Source organism: Sphaeroforma arctica (genome assembly GCF_001186125.1).
Source record: "Sphaeroforma arctica JP610 unplaced genomic scaffold supercont1.733, whole genome shotgun sequence".
NCBI lineage: Eukaryota > Ichthyosporea > Ichthyophonida > Sphaeroforma > Sphaeroforma arctica.
Genome location: NW_014039825.1, coordinates 6,631 through 21,312, shown reverse-complemented (window position 1 = coordinate 21,312; position 14,682 = coordinate 6,631). Strand labels below are relative to the sequence as shown.

The following is a 14,682-nucleotide window of genomic DNA, read 5'->3' as shown; positions in this document are numbered from 1 at the left end:
AAACTATTTTATGTCGTGTAGGTCCCATTGGAACAACCAAATGTACCCCTTATGAGACCTTCCTTAACAAGGTCAAAGAATCAGAGATTCCACTACCTACCAAATTGAACGTTAAGCAGTTCAAAGGCAACACAGCATTTAACGTCTGTGCACAAGAAATTCAATCTACTATTGACACTGTTAAGAAGCGCCAATCTCTAGCTAGGACTCTGTTTAATAACATAAAGTCCAAGCCCGAGGTCTTTCAAACCTTATTTTTAAAGAGATTAATGAAAGACAATCCTGAAGCATATATACATATAATGCGACTATTTAATAAGTCAGGTGTATCCGACGCACATGAGCGCGATTATGACGCTCATGCAAAAGCAGGACAGGAGTCTGAAAACACTACAGACTTAGAGACCACGCAAGTGGATTCTCAACACCCTACCTTTATTCTGGAGGAGCAGAATGATAAAAACATTCTTGCTTGGCTGACGCAAAACCATAAGCTGAAGCATCAGAACGTAGTAGACGCACTTAAAGATGTTAAGCGAAATGGGATCGCGCACCCTAAGCTGGCAACTTTAGTTGACAGAGTATACCAGTCATGCTCAGACTGTGATCTCAATCAGATCAAGCGCTATGGTTTTGCACCGCTTAAGAGTGTGACTGAAGATGTTCCATGGCGCAGGGTCATCATTGATCTGGTTGACCTGCCCACGTCCGAGCACACAGGCGACCGTTACGTATGCCACTTCTTTGATGTGGCGTCACGGTTTAACTTGCTCTATCCATCAAAGGATAAGAATACGCAGACCGTGGCAGAAGTATGTTACCAAGTCTTTGCTGACGGTAATATGTGCACTGATAACGGTAGTGAGTACTGCGGTGACAATATGAAATCGCTAGTACTCGTATCAGGCATATGCCATAAGAGAGGTGTGCCATATGAGCCGCAAACGCAAGGCGCGTAATGAAACGCGCCATAGAAAACTTAAGTTCTTCGTGCGTACTGCATTAACGGATGATGCAGATGATTGGCCGTACCAGCGTAAGTGAGTACAAACATAAATGAATGAGTGTGCTGATCCGGTCACAGGAACTACACCCGCTCACTATTTTCGTGGCAGATATAGTGAGTTACAAATACCCTTTAACAAGGACGAACCTGATCATCATGAGTTACCATGGTTAGAGAAGGTACAACGTATTTATAACGTTGTATATCCTTGCTTGCGAGAAATACGCAATATAGCCTTATTAAAAAGGCAAAAGCGTTGAAACACTACCAAGAAGATAGCAGAGTATCAGGTTGTAAGATTCGGTCTAATAAAGGCGATACTAATGTTTTAGAATAGATATACGCGTAGGTAAATTATAATCTTATCCTTTAATGGATAGAGCAAGTTAAACGGTGACGCCACATCAAAGAAGTGTCTCTTAAGGACTAGCTTGGACAAGAAAAAAAATTGTGATAGTTAATCTACCTTTACGTTTAAGTAGTCTAAGTAATTAATACCTTTGCTAACTTTAAAATGTGTAAGATTCAGTCTCTCAAGGCGATATTAACGCCTTAGAATAAACAAACGCGTAGGTAAATTCTAAGTATCGTGAAAATATCAAAGTAAATAAATGAAATAAGACATTTAGTAAAGTTAGGTATGCCTCGTGAAAACAGCAATACTCTGAGGGATTGTGAGGCTGAGAAATTGCCTATATATAATCCTCTCAGTACTGTTTCCGCCGAAGGGATTTTATTTAGTGTTTCGTTGTCGCTCTATTAGAAACTATGGTATGTTTCACTGGGGCGAACTCGAGAGACTCATAAAATCATATCTTTAGAAGAAGAAGAAAAAATACTCTTGATGTCCTTAGTTATTGTCTTAACCAATAACTTGCCACTATCAAGAATTACCGACTTAGCCTTCATCAGACTGGCACATCTGGTTGGCTGATCGGAGGATCAACTAGGTAACGTTAATAGTCACTAGAAACCTATATTTGGATGAGCTATCTCGCTACCGAAGTATTCAGATATAAATAAAGTTGGAAAGTAAATATAGTTCTATTAATAGAACTAGACCAACTTTTAAGTTTGGTATTTTACTGAGGCCTTTCAATGGTCTCGTCCAAATATCTAATATGTAAAATGGAAAAGGTACTTAAGGACTCGTCTGACTAATGCGGCGTGTTCGCCCTTAGTTTTAGAGAAGATGACTATGTCATCTATATAGACTTGCACGTTAGGCATGTCTGCAAACATTTCCTCCATTACTTGTTAGAAGAATGCTGGTAAAGATTGTAACCGAAAGGTGCACCTCTGAACCGGTATTGTTTACCTTTCGACGTAAAACTAAAGTATTTACGATGTGGTTCATATATCTGCATTTGATGGTATCCTTGTGTAAGGTCTATAGTTGTAAATACTGTAGCACCTTCCATCCTTCGCAGTAGCTCGTTAATACGAGGTAGGCGAAAGCTATTAGTCGGTAAAATTTTATTTATCGGACTCATATCTAAACATACTCTGACTTTCTTAAACGATCCGTCAGAGTTATGTTGTTCTGCAGCTAGCAATGCCAAGTTAACTGGCGTCTGTTGATAGATAAATTCTATCACTCCATCTGCTAGCCATTTCTCAACTTGTGTTAGAGTGTAAGATGGTAGTCTTTGAATAAAGTATAATTGTATATCTTTATTTACAACCTCACCTTTGGTTTTATACTCATGGTGTTTGTGCTAGTGTTCAACCGCTTGGGTTGGCCAGGGTGACAAATCATATGGTCAATATGAGAAACCTTTTGCAGAACACTTTAACACTTAGATATTGTTCTATAGCATAATATCTGCTACTCGCTCTTACGCCGATCAATTAATGTTGCTTGGCTTTCATAGCAATTCTCTCCTAGCTATCGGCTTTCGGAGCAATGCTCTCATAGGAGCAAAAGTATTATTAACACGATGTGGTTAATAATTTGATCCGCTTTTCGGAGTGACGCAACTCTTGTGATTTCATTCAAGAAAAAGAGTTTTCTTGCTATTGAAACTTGCTTGAGATCTGTAGTCTCTCAACTTGTTCTTTTACCACAGCCTCGTGTCTCCAGGATACATAGTTCCTTGAGGGACACTTCAACTGTGTAAAGTCCACCTTGGTTAAGTCAAGGCTGACATATCCGTCGATAAAACGGAATTTTGCCCCAATTTGTGATCTTTATCTTCTTATTAACCAGAATCAGATATATGATTTTGTTCGCAAAGTCAAGTATGAATGCCTTGACTGTGTCTGACGGGGGCTTATATTGATTCAGACAGTTATCGTATGATTGATCCTATAATGGATCTATGTTATTCGGTAAACCAGCTACGGTTACACCCAGAGTGAGTAAATCGCTCATTCCGACTATAATGTCGTACTTCTGTGACATCTTAACTATCACAGCTTGGGTAGTGATACTCCTGTCATCGGCCAGGGAGATTTTAACATTTGTGGCCATCGTATCACACTTAAAAGTTTTGTCATCAGCTAAAATGAAGTGAGTTGTTTGTGTTCTCCTTTCGATATCTTTCATTAATGCAAAGCGATCGGATATAAATAAAATTTCTGAACCAGGATCAATCAACGCAAGGATTCTATTTTCATTGCAATATACAGGTATTATTACACGCTCGTCTAAAGAGTCGTTGTATTTTCTTTGTAACGATTGTACCCGGTAGTATCGTCAGTCCAATTTAATGTCGGGTCTGACGTTACACGATTTAGTGTGGTAGCCATTGGTCTTCTCACATTTATCGCATTTTGTAAGATAGTGTCTACAATATTGGGCACGCTTTCCGTTCCAGTAACCGATAGAGGTTAACTGGTACATGTCATAACCACATTTCTCATCAGCACAGTTCTTAACTTGCTTGTATGCAGGTTCCTTGTGCTCCGCACGCACCTTCTTAACAGGGCGTATAAATTGGGTAGATTCACGTGGACGTGTATGTTGGGGTCTCTCGTTTGAGGTCTGCCTGGATACATACCCTTGATCGGTCTGCTCCCGCGGTTTCTTAACAACCACCTTCTCCTGCGAGGTCATTCGCTTTTTAAGAGCGGCTAAATGATTCTTAAGTTTAGTGTTCTCATCGATCAACTTACTTATGTGCGATGGCTGGTTTGATTCTGATTCGGGTCGGCTCTCTAAGTTTTCCTTCTCATCCTCTCCCTCGAGCGGGTTGTCTCCTTTCTCCGTAATTGGAGTTAGATCCTTCTGATTGTCCTCATCAGGTTTGGTAGGGATCGTCTTAACCGATCCTTTTGCGTGGCTTCTTGGCTTCGTAAACGTAAGCTTCGAAGCAGACGCAATAGTTGGCCCGCGGGCTCTTTCTTCAGGGGACTTCTCTCTTAATGGAAAGTCTTCATCCTTATCTATTGTATTGTCCTGGTTATAAATACCAGCAGCAATGATTTCGGTTACGGATTGATTGTCCTCTTCTGCGGTCGCGTTAAATGCGGCAGCAGCAGCGGCGTCTCTCTCCATCCTCTTCTTTTCAGCTCTACGCTTCTTACAAGGAGTATTGTCTTGCTTGGTCACAATCTTAACTTATGACTGCTAGCTTGTCTCTTAAGGACTAGCTTGGACAAGAAAAAATTTGTGGTAGTTTTCTACCTTTACGTTTAAGTAGTTTAAGTAATTAATACCTTTGCTAACTTTAAAATGTGTAAGATTCGGTCTCTCAAGGCGATATTAACGCCTTAGAATAATTAAACGCGTAAGTAAATTCTAAGTATCGTGAAAATATCAAAGTAAATAAACGAAATGAGACTTTTAGTAAAGTTAGGTATGCCTCGTGAAAACAGCAATACTCTGAGGGATTGTGAGGCTGAGACATTGCCTATATATAGTCCTCTCAGTACTGTTTTCGCTGAATTAGTGTTTCATTGTCGCTCTATTAGACACTAGGGTATGTTTCGTTGGGGCGAATCTGAGAGACTCATAAAATCCTATCTTTAAAAAAAAATAAAAGAAAAAAGAAAAATACTCTTGATGTCCTTAGTTATTGCATTATCCAATAACTTGCCACTTATCAAGAATTACCGACTTATCCTTCATCAGACTGGCACATCTGGTTGGCTGATCGGAGGATAAACTAGGTAACGTTAATAGTCCCTGGAAACCTATATTCGGTTGAGCCATCTCGCTACCGAAGTATTCATATATAAATAGATTTGGAAAGTAAATATAGTTCGCTTATGGTTGGTATTTTACTGGGGCCTTTTAATGGCCTCGTCCAAATATCTGATATGTAAAATGGAAAAGGTATTAATTAATAAAACCATTAAAAACCATTTAGGAAACTTAAGTTCCTTGTACTATTAAGAGTACTTTTTAAATATACGTACTGCTTAAGAGTACGTTTATAACATAGAGTCTAATGTGGAGGCCCGGCTATTACAGAGGACGAGATTGTCCCCGACGATGTCGATGCTGATGCTGAGGAAGCAGGCATTGATGCTGAGGAAGCAGGCATTGATGCTGAGGAAGCAGGCATTGATGCTGAGGAAGCAGGCATTGATGCTGAGGAAGCAGGCATTGATGCCGAGGATGCAGACGACGACGCCGATCTAGCTGAAGAGGACTAAATTATTTAAATATATATATAAATTTTGCCCCCAAAAGTTTGAGTGAAGTTTGAGTGCGTTGTTTGAGGAAATTTTCTAAAATTTTCATCGAACTTTACGATGTAAATAACTTGATAATTTGTCTCGATATTTGGGAGATAGGACATGAATACAGTTCCTTTTATTTATTTAAACTATTTAACATAAACAATGTACACATTAGCTGTATAAATATATAAATAACTATAAAATATAATTACTAAATAGTATTTACTAGTTCATTAACATAGTACAGTACTATACTTACTATATTAGATATCAAATTAGTTCGTTTATGTATTAATAAATAACCTAAAATTAAGAACGTTCATATGATTTCAATATAACTTATTGGGTTTATATCTTTTATTTATCTATTTAACATATACAAAGTCATATCGCTCAGTTTGGGCTTTAATGGTAATTGTGATACCAACATTAGCATGGCCTCATTGCGATATTGTATCTGTATCTAAAATCATAATCTATTGTATCTAAAATCCTAATATATTGTATCTAAAATCCTAATCTATTGTATCTAAAATCCTGCGCCCATGTTTGTATCGTCCCCATGATCGTCATCAAAAACTCTATTACCAGCAGCTGGTGGGGCTGTTCTTGCAGCGAACACGCCATTGGGCTCGGTCTCATCCCCATCTTGGGGGGAAACCCGCTGCCACCTTAGAATACCCACATAAGACATCAACTGTGGGTAAGAACGAGTTTCAGTATCCCACGCTAATGCTTGTAGTTCCTCTTTCGCTCTATCCTTCTCCAGATGCAACACATTTTCGGGGTCATTCACTGTTGTGCCCAGCGAGGCAACACCACCGGTGCCCTCCACTTCCTCAACAAAATTAGGCCTGCGTGGGACAAAGCCACGATACATCATGGAAGGCACGCCGACGGCTGCAAATATCTGCATCGGCATTGCAAGAGCTTCAAAAATCTCTTCCCCGTCGGTGCCATCTGCAAGCTTTATTTCGTAGCAGTGTCAACGGGTGACAATGCTCGCGGAAAGTAGTTTCCCGTGTAACGCAATCTACATCACGCTGCCGCTTTCCCTCTCTAACCCTCTTGTTCATGGCGTCTAGCGCCTTGCTCTGGTTGATTGCCTCAGAGACTGGCGCATTACCCAGATCAATCAGACCCTCTGCTTTATTAGCATGGCTTATCTTAATTCGTTTCTGGCGACTGTATTGAAGAGCCATAGTAACGCGTTCTATCTCGCGGTCTGGCCCCATACCCTCCTCTACCCGTAGCTGCGTATTGAGTCGTTGCGCTATTCCACCGTGTTGTCTTGTATTGCCACGTATTGCCTCACGTCCTTCTGCTTTCTTAAATACAACCCAGACTTGCATGAAAGTTTCTCGCGACCGTGAAGTAGCCGCACCTTTTGCATAGTTCTTAGTAACCTTATTGAAAGAAGCTAAGAGCCGTTTCTGATATTGAGTACAAATTGTAATAATAAGATATAGATGTGTCTATGTAGATACGAATATGTGGACACAGAGATGTGTATGTGTATCGCAAATATTCAGCGACCTGGAATACTCGCGTGCTGGTCTACCAGCAGCCAATCGAGATTCCAGGTCGCTGAATATTTTCTCGCAAGTGCATGCACATGTTCTTGTGCATGCACGGTATGTGTATATGTATATGTATATGTATATGTATGTGTATGTATGTGTGTGAGTATGAGTATGAGTATGTATGTGTATGTATGTGTACTGTCATACACATAGATGCACGTTTATGTAGTGGTGGGTTTCTCTGTTCCTGCACCACGTGCCATATACATGTACTATGTGTATGTATGTGTGTGTTATTACTGCAAGCACTGCGACCAGCACAGACACCTATATACGTGTATATGTAAACATACATGCGTCTATGTGTACTGCCATACACATAGATGCACGTATGTGTATGTGTATGTGTATGGGTATGTATGTGTATGTATGTGTACTGCCATCCACATAGATGCACACATGTGTAGTGGTGGGTTTCTCTGTTCCTGCACCACGTGCCATATACATGTACTATGCGTACTTCGAGTAAAAAAGATTACTTACCTTAATCTACATACCCTATGGGGGTTGAATCTCATTATACTTACGTTTATGTCCATGCTCTGTATAAAAACAGGCAATATAATCCTAAAAACGCTATTTAATATAATCACCCTAAAACCGTAATATAATCACAATAAAACAAACCATATTTCTTACCTTGATTGAAAGGTCGTCGTTTCCAGCTGAATCCACTACCCATAGCGGGTTATGGTCGTCTTGTCGCTGTTCGCCAAACTCCTTGCAGCTGATCACAGCGCGCTTGTGCATATCTGGGGCCCCCGTGAATGGAAGAGTAAATTCATGCGACCCATTCACCTTCAATCCCCCCTTCGTTCCGCCCACTGCGTTCTTCTTTGATGTTGGTTGTGCTCGCCACTCGTTAATAGTATGGTTAGCCAACAATAGAATTTGACGCTCTAAATTAGCCACATCAAACATATCTACCAATGACATTAAGCATACATCAGGGGATCCCTCCTTGCCTCTGTTACTGAATGATCTTGTGTTGTTTCCTCTATTAAACTTTACCTGCACGTGTAGGGATCGCTCTGGTGGATCAACACGGGGCATTCTAGCCCATAAGGCATTCCACTCCGCATTGGGATCTTGTCCTTCTTCCTGGTCCGACTCGCCACAGTCACCAATATTAAACTCTGGCATCTGCCCGCTGTCCATCCTGCGAGAGTGGGGTGGAGAGAATACCTCTTGCGCTCCAACTCTGACGGCCGAACCCGAGTATGGGCTCAATATTATAATATCATGCCTCGTCCTTAGCCGCTGTAGTTAGTTTGTTGTTCCCTACTGTAAGTTAACCCTGCAAACTTCATGCGGTTCGCGTGAGCGATACTGTCCATAGGACCTGGTTTGCAGTAGTAGCACGAACCAATACTGCCTGCGCCCTCTGCATCACCAACATCTTGACAGAAAGCGTGAACGGCTCTATTGCAAATGCTGCAAAAGTGCGAGTTCAAATCTCTCCCTAACAGGCAGAACGCACAGCCTTCATTATTCAAGGCGCTTGCCGTCAACGGATCTTCTAATATAGAGCGATGCGTGATAAAATAGTATAGACCAGACCGTGCTGGAACGTGCTCCCATAACAAGGGCGTTGGAAAACCACACTTGTTTTTACCCCAGTTCTCGCATTACTGTCTATGCTAGTACGTACACTGGTCGCAGCACGTGCAGTAGTGTCTGTGCTGGTCGCAGCACGTGCAGTAGTGTCTGTGCTGGTCGCAGCACGTGCAGTAGTGTTTGTGTCAGTTGCAGTATGTACAGTAGTGTCTTTGTTGGACGCAGTACGTGCAGTAGTGTCTGTGCTGGTTGCACCACATACAGTAGTGTCTGTGTTGGTCGCAGAACGTGCAGTGGTGTCTGTGCTGGTTGCACCACATACATTAGTGTCTGTGTTGGTCGCAGTATGTACAGTAGTGTCTGTGTTGGTCGCAGCACGTGCAGTAGTGTCTGTGTTGGTCGCAGCATGTGCAGTAGTGTCTGTGCTGGTTGCAGCTCATGCAGTAGTGTCTGTGTTGGTCGCAGCACGTGCAGTAGTGTCTGTGCTAGTCGCAGTATGTGCAGTAGTGCCTGTGCTGGTCGTAGCACGTGCAGTAGTGTCTGTGTTGGTTGCAGCACGTGCAGTAGTGTCTGTGTTGGTCGCAGTATGCGCGGTAGTATCTGTGTTGGCAGCAGTACGTGTGTTTAATTTTGTACCGCAATCTCCTTTGCAATGAATTGGTGCAACGATGTTTTGCACCTTCCTGATCGTTGAATAGTGTTTTCCGTACGAGGTTATTATCGCGTGCATCGTTTACTTCATGAGCGCGTGCTTCGTTAACTCTGTTAGTGCGTTCATCGTTTGAATGTCATGGGTTTGTTACTAATCTCTGTGATCTACTGTGCGTTTGTTTTAAAGCTAATCGCGCAGCTTTGGATTTACACTTACTAATTTCTCCATATACTTTCCTAGGTTGCGCTATGGCTATTGCCTGAAGGCCCGAAGCTGAAAGTTGATTGATCTGTCTTGGAATTTGACGTGATGCATGCGATGCATGCGATGCATGCGGTGGGGACGTACGGCGTACACTGTGTTGTGTACTGCCTGCACTGGGTGGACTTTGCAATGAAGTTTCTTTGCAGAACACTTCATCATCACTACTTGACATACTACCACTACTTGGCATACTGCCGACTATCTTACGCTAACTTATCTTACACAGTACAGTTACTTACTTACAGAACTGGATATAATCAGGAAGTAATTCTACATATTTATCAAAATAAATCAATAAAGTCTACGGTAAACGGTCGCAACCGGTGGTAAACAACGATAGTGTCAACTATTTAAAACTGCAACAGACGGTTTATAATTCGCTACCAACGCTATCTCGTTGTCCACCACCGATAGCAATGTTTGTCCTATTCTGTGTGTATCATTTCGTGTGCGTACAAAAATGTCTCTATGGTCTTAAGAACGTACCTTGAGCCATTGATTTCGTGGACCGGTCTGGACTTTGAGTGCAGGGGTGCGTATCGTTGGCATCTTCTGATTGGCTCGACTAACAGCGAACTTATATAACGTTGTGAAACTTCATTTACAAAATGTGTGATACAAAATTTGATTTCATTGGATTAATTTTAACTAAAAGCCACTAGAAAAGAGTTTGAATCTTCGATATCGTCAGTTGAGAAAATGAAATGTCGGTTTCAGAAAAAAATATTTAAGACGTCTTGACCAATGGAAATACATGATTTATTCTGGTTAATTGTCGACCTAGGCCTTAGCACTGGCTGTAACTTTTCCAAAATACCTGGAGGCTACAATATCAGTCTATCACACATTCAGTCATTCACACACTTCATTCCTCAATCCACATGACATTTGTCATCGTTTTGATTTGCCACAAAAAAAAATACACGGCCAGTTATGAATAAATACTGTCGACCAGTTCTCACCTTGACACCCAGCTACTTGTGATTGGTATCGTTACTGGTCCCTATTTATATGGCTGGTTAGCTCAGCGGTAGAGCGTAAGATTCCAAACCTTACGGCCGGAAGTTCGATCCTTTCACCGGTCAGATTTTTATTATTATTTATAAATTCGTCTCATTTGTATGTCAGATTTCTCCGTAGTGTTCATACTTTAATATTGTGATGTCCGGCGTAGGGGGCGATATTCACCTGACACCTGCGGCTGCCGTGTTGCATACAATACAAATGTACACATAGTTAAATTTTTATAGAATATGTAAATGAGGGGCGAATCATTCCAACAATCTGTGGATAAAACAGGTGTTCAAAGTCGAACTCACTGTCAGACTGCCGATTGTCAGACGGTATCCTTTTAATATATAAAAACCAAAACTGTAATCTTAGATCGGCTCAAAACACAATGTAACGGTGAACTTAGTATTAACTCCTCGATTGTTGAATAAACGTCTACCTTAGCAGAATAAACTTCTTGAATGAACTAAACCACGTATTTATACTATTTCCGAAGGATTTCCTTGAGAATCCTGCCGCCTATCATATAGTATATCTTCTTAATTTCGAGCCTACAAGTTCATTCAACATATATCGTCATCTGCCAACCTCCAGCTCATATTACCCCGCACTTCGGTACGCAAAGCACCAATCATACACCAACCTCCTCGTCTTTCGAGCCTGAGCGGCCGTTCGCCAACAAACCGCATTATACAACTTAGAACTTTTCGAACTTATTAGTTTTCACACTTGCAAGTTATCGCCCACACTTACAAGTTCTCGCACTCTTATGACGCCCAGGAGCATTACCCAACAGTTCGGTACTTACAACACCAATATTGTTTTAAATCGGAGGTAAACATGGTTGACACTACAAACCTGTTTTGGGGTTTTTTTGGGCTCGACTGTCTGGCGTCTGCTGGTACCTGGAGGCCTGGCGCCCTGGCACACTACTCTTACTCTCTACTCTCACGTGAGAGGGACTTAGAGATATGGGCGAGGGCACACCGTGTCACCGGCACAGACGTACAGTATAGTGTAAATACTAAACACAGTCACACTCACACAGCGGTTGACACTTGACAGTTGACAGTCTTGTGAGTTGTCATCAGTTGTGACTGTGACACAACAGCTATTTGATTTGATTTTTTTTTAAACCAAAAGAAACATAAATATAGAATGAAACAGATACATAATTAAAAAAAAAAGAATCAATAAAAGGGAAATGTTTGATTTAGAAGGCTATGAAAACACATTTTCTGAGAAAAATAAGGAGATTTTCTTTGTCTGAAATCAGTGAAATGGATCAGGATATAAATCAAACATTAGAAAGCGGGGAGTCGCCTAGTCGGGTACTCCCCGATTTTAATCTCAGACGTATCAGCGTTTTTGTTTTTGGTTTTTAAATTGATATTATTTTTATATATATATTTTAAAATAGCACGAAATTTTACTCATACTATGCAAAATTGCAAATCTTCGTGGCTCATACAGTCATGCAGCCAGCCGACTGCCGACTGCCGACTCCGAGTCACTTCTTGTTGTGGGTCGGTTGTGCAGCTGTGTTACGTGAGTGCCCGACGGCCCGGGTGTGACTCAGTGTGAGCCTGCTATGAGGGCCGTGACTGTGAGTCCGTGACTATTTAGTAATTACGCGAGTCCGTGAGCTCCGAGTGGCGGAGGCTAAATATACTTTTAGTCTTTTACTTTAGCCAGCGAATTGCGGTTTATGGACTAAAACCTGCTTAAACTTGTGGAACAGTTCATAGACCAATTCGGATACCTTATTTGTAATTTGGCGGGTCAAATGTCAGACTTGAACGGAAACTGACAAAACACTTTCGTGTGACATTAAATTACCAACGGTCGGTCTGGAGACGAGAATGGAAATACGACGACTCTCGTGTGACAAAGATATAAAAAGCAGTACAACTGTCGGTTGTAGCTTCACTTTCATTAGCTAAAGCTACAACCAACACAAGACAAATAAATGCATTCTAACGTTTATCCCAACTCGTGTCGTACTGTATAGGCTCTACAATTTGTCTTATGGTTGTTGAGCTTTAACTAACTGGGCTCTCCTTCAATTTACCACTATGGGTAGAAAAACCAAAACATCTAACAACAACAGACCTAAGGGCAATGTTCCTCGTGTTCTTCATTTTGATCCTGATCGCCCAATTGTTCCATGGGTCCGTAATTTTCACGCTTACGTCGAAGAGATACCTTTCCGCAAGCTGGATAACCGCTGTACAACTTCCGAACGCAGCGCTAAAATCAATACCTTCATGAAGTTTGTTGATCAGCCATCTTGGCATTTGATTGATCCATGGCTGACCCCGTCTGCTACACCTCAAGAGTTCACCTCTATTGTCAAACTGAATTTGGCCCAATGGCTAATATTTTCTTCAAGCCCGGAAATGACCCCCACATCTACCGCTTTGCTCAGCAAGTCCGTGGCCCTGATGGGAATAACTCATACCACCGAATTACATGGCTTCAATAATTCCATGAGATGATGGTCAGAGTGGCCATAATCCTTGGTCACCGCGAACTCGAAAACATGCAATCTGCTAAGTACAATCGAAATCCATCTGCCCGCTTGGCTCTTGAAGCTAAAGCTTTTATGCCTGCCAAATCTATGCTGATCTCCGTTCAGCCTTGCTTGCTACCCGCAACTTTAGTGTGAAGAAACCAGAAACTACTGCCTCTTCCGACCCTCCTCCGCAGCCTGATGCTGTTACTACTACTGTACCCGACCCAACTTCTGCTAACGATGTTCCTGAGGATGATGACAATAACTCTACTGATTTATCAGATTCATCTTATTCTTCTCCTCGTCCCCCGAAACCGGTAGGACCATTCCGTTGGTCTCGCTCTCGCAACCGTTGGGTTTATCGTTACAAACATGATGCCTTTAATTCTTCCGGTGAACTTAATGACTGGTATGATGGCTTCGTCTGGGATATCTACAAAGAAACATGGATCCTCGAGCACCCTGAGTTGTTCCACCAAGACCCCCGTACAAAGACTTGGCGTCATGCTTTGCCAGTTCTTCCTCCCATACATGCATCCATCAGCGATGACATGCTGTTGTCCAACCTCAAAGTAGGTGCTGACCGTGATTGCCGATCGGTTCACTCACTCCTCCTTCCTGTTGCCAATGACCCCTTCAACATGGATTGCCTCTATAAATTGCTCTGCTATGATGCAGACATCATCATCCAATTTCTGGATACAATGCATCAGAGGTTCAGCGATTTCTTCAACATTTGTCTAGACAACTAGGAGAAAGTATCTTTTCATAACTTACATATCTATGCAGGTTTTGCTTACGCTTCCGCTGTACTTGACGAGTCATGGTCCCGAAAGTTTCCGAACTATCCCCCAGCTGACCTTGTTGAGTGTAGGTGAGTACTCAAACCCACGAGCAAATAATCAAGACCGCGGTCGCTATAACACTTCTCGTTTTGATTCCAAGAATCGTGGCAATGGCCAAGCACCCCGCCTTCGTGATCGAAATGACCGCCGTGGTCAACGTAACCGGAATACATATCCTGCTCCACATCCCTTGGCAACTGCCTCAGTGGTTCCAGACCAGGAGACTATGTCTGAAGCAATGACGTCTAATACTAAAAATTCTCGCCAGGACCGCTCTCAGTCCCGTGATCGCCGTCCTTCTCGTTCACGAACGTCCCTTTCAAACCCCAGAACCCCGGGTAAAGATGAGAACGGTGAGGTTATTTAACTGATGGTATTCCCATAGGATGTGATATCCTATTCAGTTTTACGGCTCAACGAGATAATCTTATTGTTACCTATTGGGACAACACTACTTCCTCACCTACTTTTGGCTTGAAACTCCAGGCTCCTACCCCAAAACCTTCCTCTGTTGGTATTATACCAATCACATCCCTTCCTTTTGTGGGCATACTTGTTCGTGCCGAAGTTAATACTGCTGCTCTTGTAGAATTCCATCGCATATGCCGTGACGCACCCGG

The 14,682-nt window shown here is 42.0% G+C and overlaps 5 protein-coding genes and 1 non-coding gene across 6 annotated transcripts; 4 read left to right on the top strand and 2 right to left on the bottom strand.

Moving 5' to 3' along the window:
• Positions 1–4,784: 4,784 nt before the first annotated feature.
• Positions 4,785–5,608, top strand: SARC_08306 (hypothetical protein; the record flags this gene model as incomplete). The annotated part of the gene is made up of 2 exons (XM_014297728.1): positions 4,785–4,806; positions 5,424–5,608. The coding sequence occupies 2 exons, from the start codon at positions 4,785–4,787 to the stop codon at positions 5,606–5,608; spliced, it is 207 nt and encodes a 68-aa protein (XP_014153203.1).
• Positions 5,609–6,164: 556 nt separating this feature from the next.
• SARC_08305 (hypothetical protein) lies at positions 6,165–8,376 on the bottom strand (the record flags this gene model as incomplete). Its single annotated transcript, XM_014297727.1, has 3 exons — positions 6,165–6,602; positions 6,673–7,068; positions 7,858–8,376. The coding sequence occupies 3 exons, from the start codon at positions 8,374–8,376 to the stop codon at positions 6,165–6,167; spliced, it is 1,353 nt and encodes a 450-aa protein (XP_014153202.1).
• Positions 8,377–8,841: 465 nt separating this feature from the next.
• SARC_08304 (hypothetical protein) lies at positions 8,842–9,881 on the bottom strand (the record flags this gene model as incomplete). Its single annotated transcript, XM_014297726.1, has 2 exons — positions 8,842–9,375; positions 9,660–9,881. The coding sequence occupies 2 exons, from the start codon at positions 9,879–9,881 to the stop codon at positions 8,854–8,856; spliced, it is 744 nt and encodes a 247-aa protein (XP_014153201.1). The 3' UTR covers positions 8,842–8,853.
• Positions 9,882–10,704: 823 nt separating this feature from the next.
• Positions 10,705–10,776, top strand: SARC_30178. Its single transcript has one exon. It is a non-coding gene; the product is annotated as a tRNA-Trp (tRNA).
• A 1,870-nt stretch (positions 10,777–12,646) lies between these two features.
• SARC_08303 (hypothetical protein) lies at positions 12,647–13,969 on the top strand (the record flags this gene model as incomplete). Its single annotated transcript, XM_014297725.1, has 2 exons — positions 12,647–12,974; positions 13,366–13,969. Exons 1-2 carry the CDS (start codon positions 12,778–12,780, stop codon positions 13,967–13,969), a joined length of 801 nt encoding a protein of 266 aa, XP_014153200.1. The 5' UTR covers positions 12,647–12,777.
• Positions 13,970–14,000: 31 nt separating this feature from the next.
• Positions 14,001–14,415, top strand: SARC_08302 (hypothetical protein; the record flags this gene model as incomplete). The annotated part of the gene is made up of 1 exon (XM_014297724.1): positions 14,001–14,415. A coding segment is annotated over one exon (415 nt), but the record flags the coding sequence as incomplete, so codon positions are not given.
• Positions 14,416–14,682: the final 267 nt, after the last annotated feature.